This window comes from Monodon monoceros, unplaced genomic scaffold (assembly GCF_005190385.1).
Source record: "Monodon monoceros isolate NGI ecotype Baffin Bay Population unplaced genomic scaffold, NGI_Narwhal_1 Super_Scaffold_22, whole genome shotgun sequence".
NCBI classification, from domain to species: Eukaryota; Metazoa; Chordata; class Mammalia; order Artiodactyla; family Monodontidae; genus Monodon; species Monodon monoceros.
This window is the reverse complement of record NW_021703779.1, coordinates 99,345,894-99,347,176: the sequence shown is the minus strand read 5'-3', so window position 1 is coordinate 99,347,176 and position 1,283 is coordinate 99,345,894. Positions and strand designations below refer to the sequence as shown.

At 32.9% G+C, this 1,283-nt stretch overlaps 1 protein-coding gene across 7 annotated transcripts in view; it reads right to left on the bottom strand.

The window, feature by feature from the left end:
• Window positions 1-1,283, bottom strand: part of DOCK11 (dedicator of cytokinesis 11) — a 217,683-nt gene that overhangs the window by 58,362 nt on the left and 158,038 nt on the right. For all 7 annotated transcript variants that reach the window (XR_003796312.1, XM_029240008.1, XM_029240010.1 and 4 more), the window contains one exon: window positions 946-993. Coding sequence is in view for 6 of the 7 variants with exons in the window: in XM_029240008.1 (XP_029095841.1) it covers window positions 946-993 (48 nt within the window). In the remaining variant the exon portion in view is untranslated. The remainder of the gene's footprint in view (window positions 1-945; window positions 994-1,283) is intronic.

Here is a 1,283-nt window from a genome sequence, read left to right as displayed (position 1 = left end):
GTTTAAGAATGAGTGCCTATCTAATCTGTTTCTGGACCCAAGTTAAACTTGGAGCAGAAATTTTTACTCTATAAACATGTCTATTTGCACATTTTTCTTTGTTTTCCTTTAATTTTAAGGTTCCATTAAAAAAATTACAACCGGGTAATACAGGAACTAAGGAAGAAAAAGAGTTTGTCTATCCTCTAATAAACATAGAGGGCGGGTCAGCAGAATCTTAGAGGTTAAGGTTCATGGTGGTAGTTACCATATTAGGTCTAAACCAGTTCCCAGTGCTGGGAAGACAGTGGAAATCATCCCTTGAATTATTAGTATGTTCCAGAGACTCAGCAATAAACCCCATCTAAACAGCCTCTTTAATTTTTGGAAGTGCCATGGAACTTACTTAAAAAAAGAATTCTATTTGAGTTCCTTTAATGACTAACTCTACCCCTGAAATATATCTTATTGAAATAAGTAATCTTTTCCTTACAGTTCCTCAAACATTTTCTTAAGTATTTATTTCACTAAGACTTACACAGCAAAAAGAAGAAATAAATAATATATAGTTCATGTCCCAATTGCTGTTGGGGATTTCTATTCACGTTAGTAACTGAGGTGAGTACTGACAGGTTGTAGATAAAAGTACAGATCTTACAGTTGTCCTCACTTTACGATTTCCTGCCTTCCCCTTGATCTAGCCCTTTCTCACATCCTTCAGAAGAGACAAGCATCTGTTCTAGGATTAGAGCAGAAACTCTGCATATCAGTCTATTACCCTCTGGAAAACTTAAAAAATGTTCACATCAGATTAATTTTAACTTTGAGTTGACACGCATTAAATAAATCATGGGTATCTTAATGTCAACTCAAAATGAATCATCTAGGTTATACATGGCATAATTAAGACTGCCCTCTGTTGGAAGAGAAGAAAAAAAGTGGAAATTGCAGTGCTATGGGAATTACCTTGCTATGTTTCTTTTCCCCATATATCTAAAGTGAAACAAACATACTCTAGAAAGAAAAACAATAGCATGTTAGTAAGATATTACCATACTTTGCATTTTAACAAGTAATATTTGAAAATTCATGTGTCACAAAGAACGACCCATTTAAAATCATATTACAATAATGCTTCGGTATACAAAAATAAATATACAAATAACTACTTGCCATATTATATCTTTCTACATTTATTTGCTACAATTACATCAACACCAAAAAGCTCCATGTCTTCATATACAATTCTAATGACATATTTTTTTTAAAAACCGTCAATGCAAATCATCCCTTGTACTTTATAG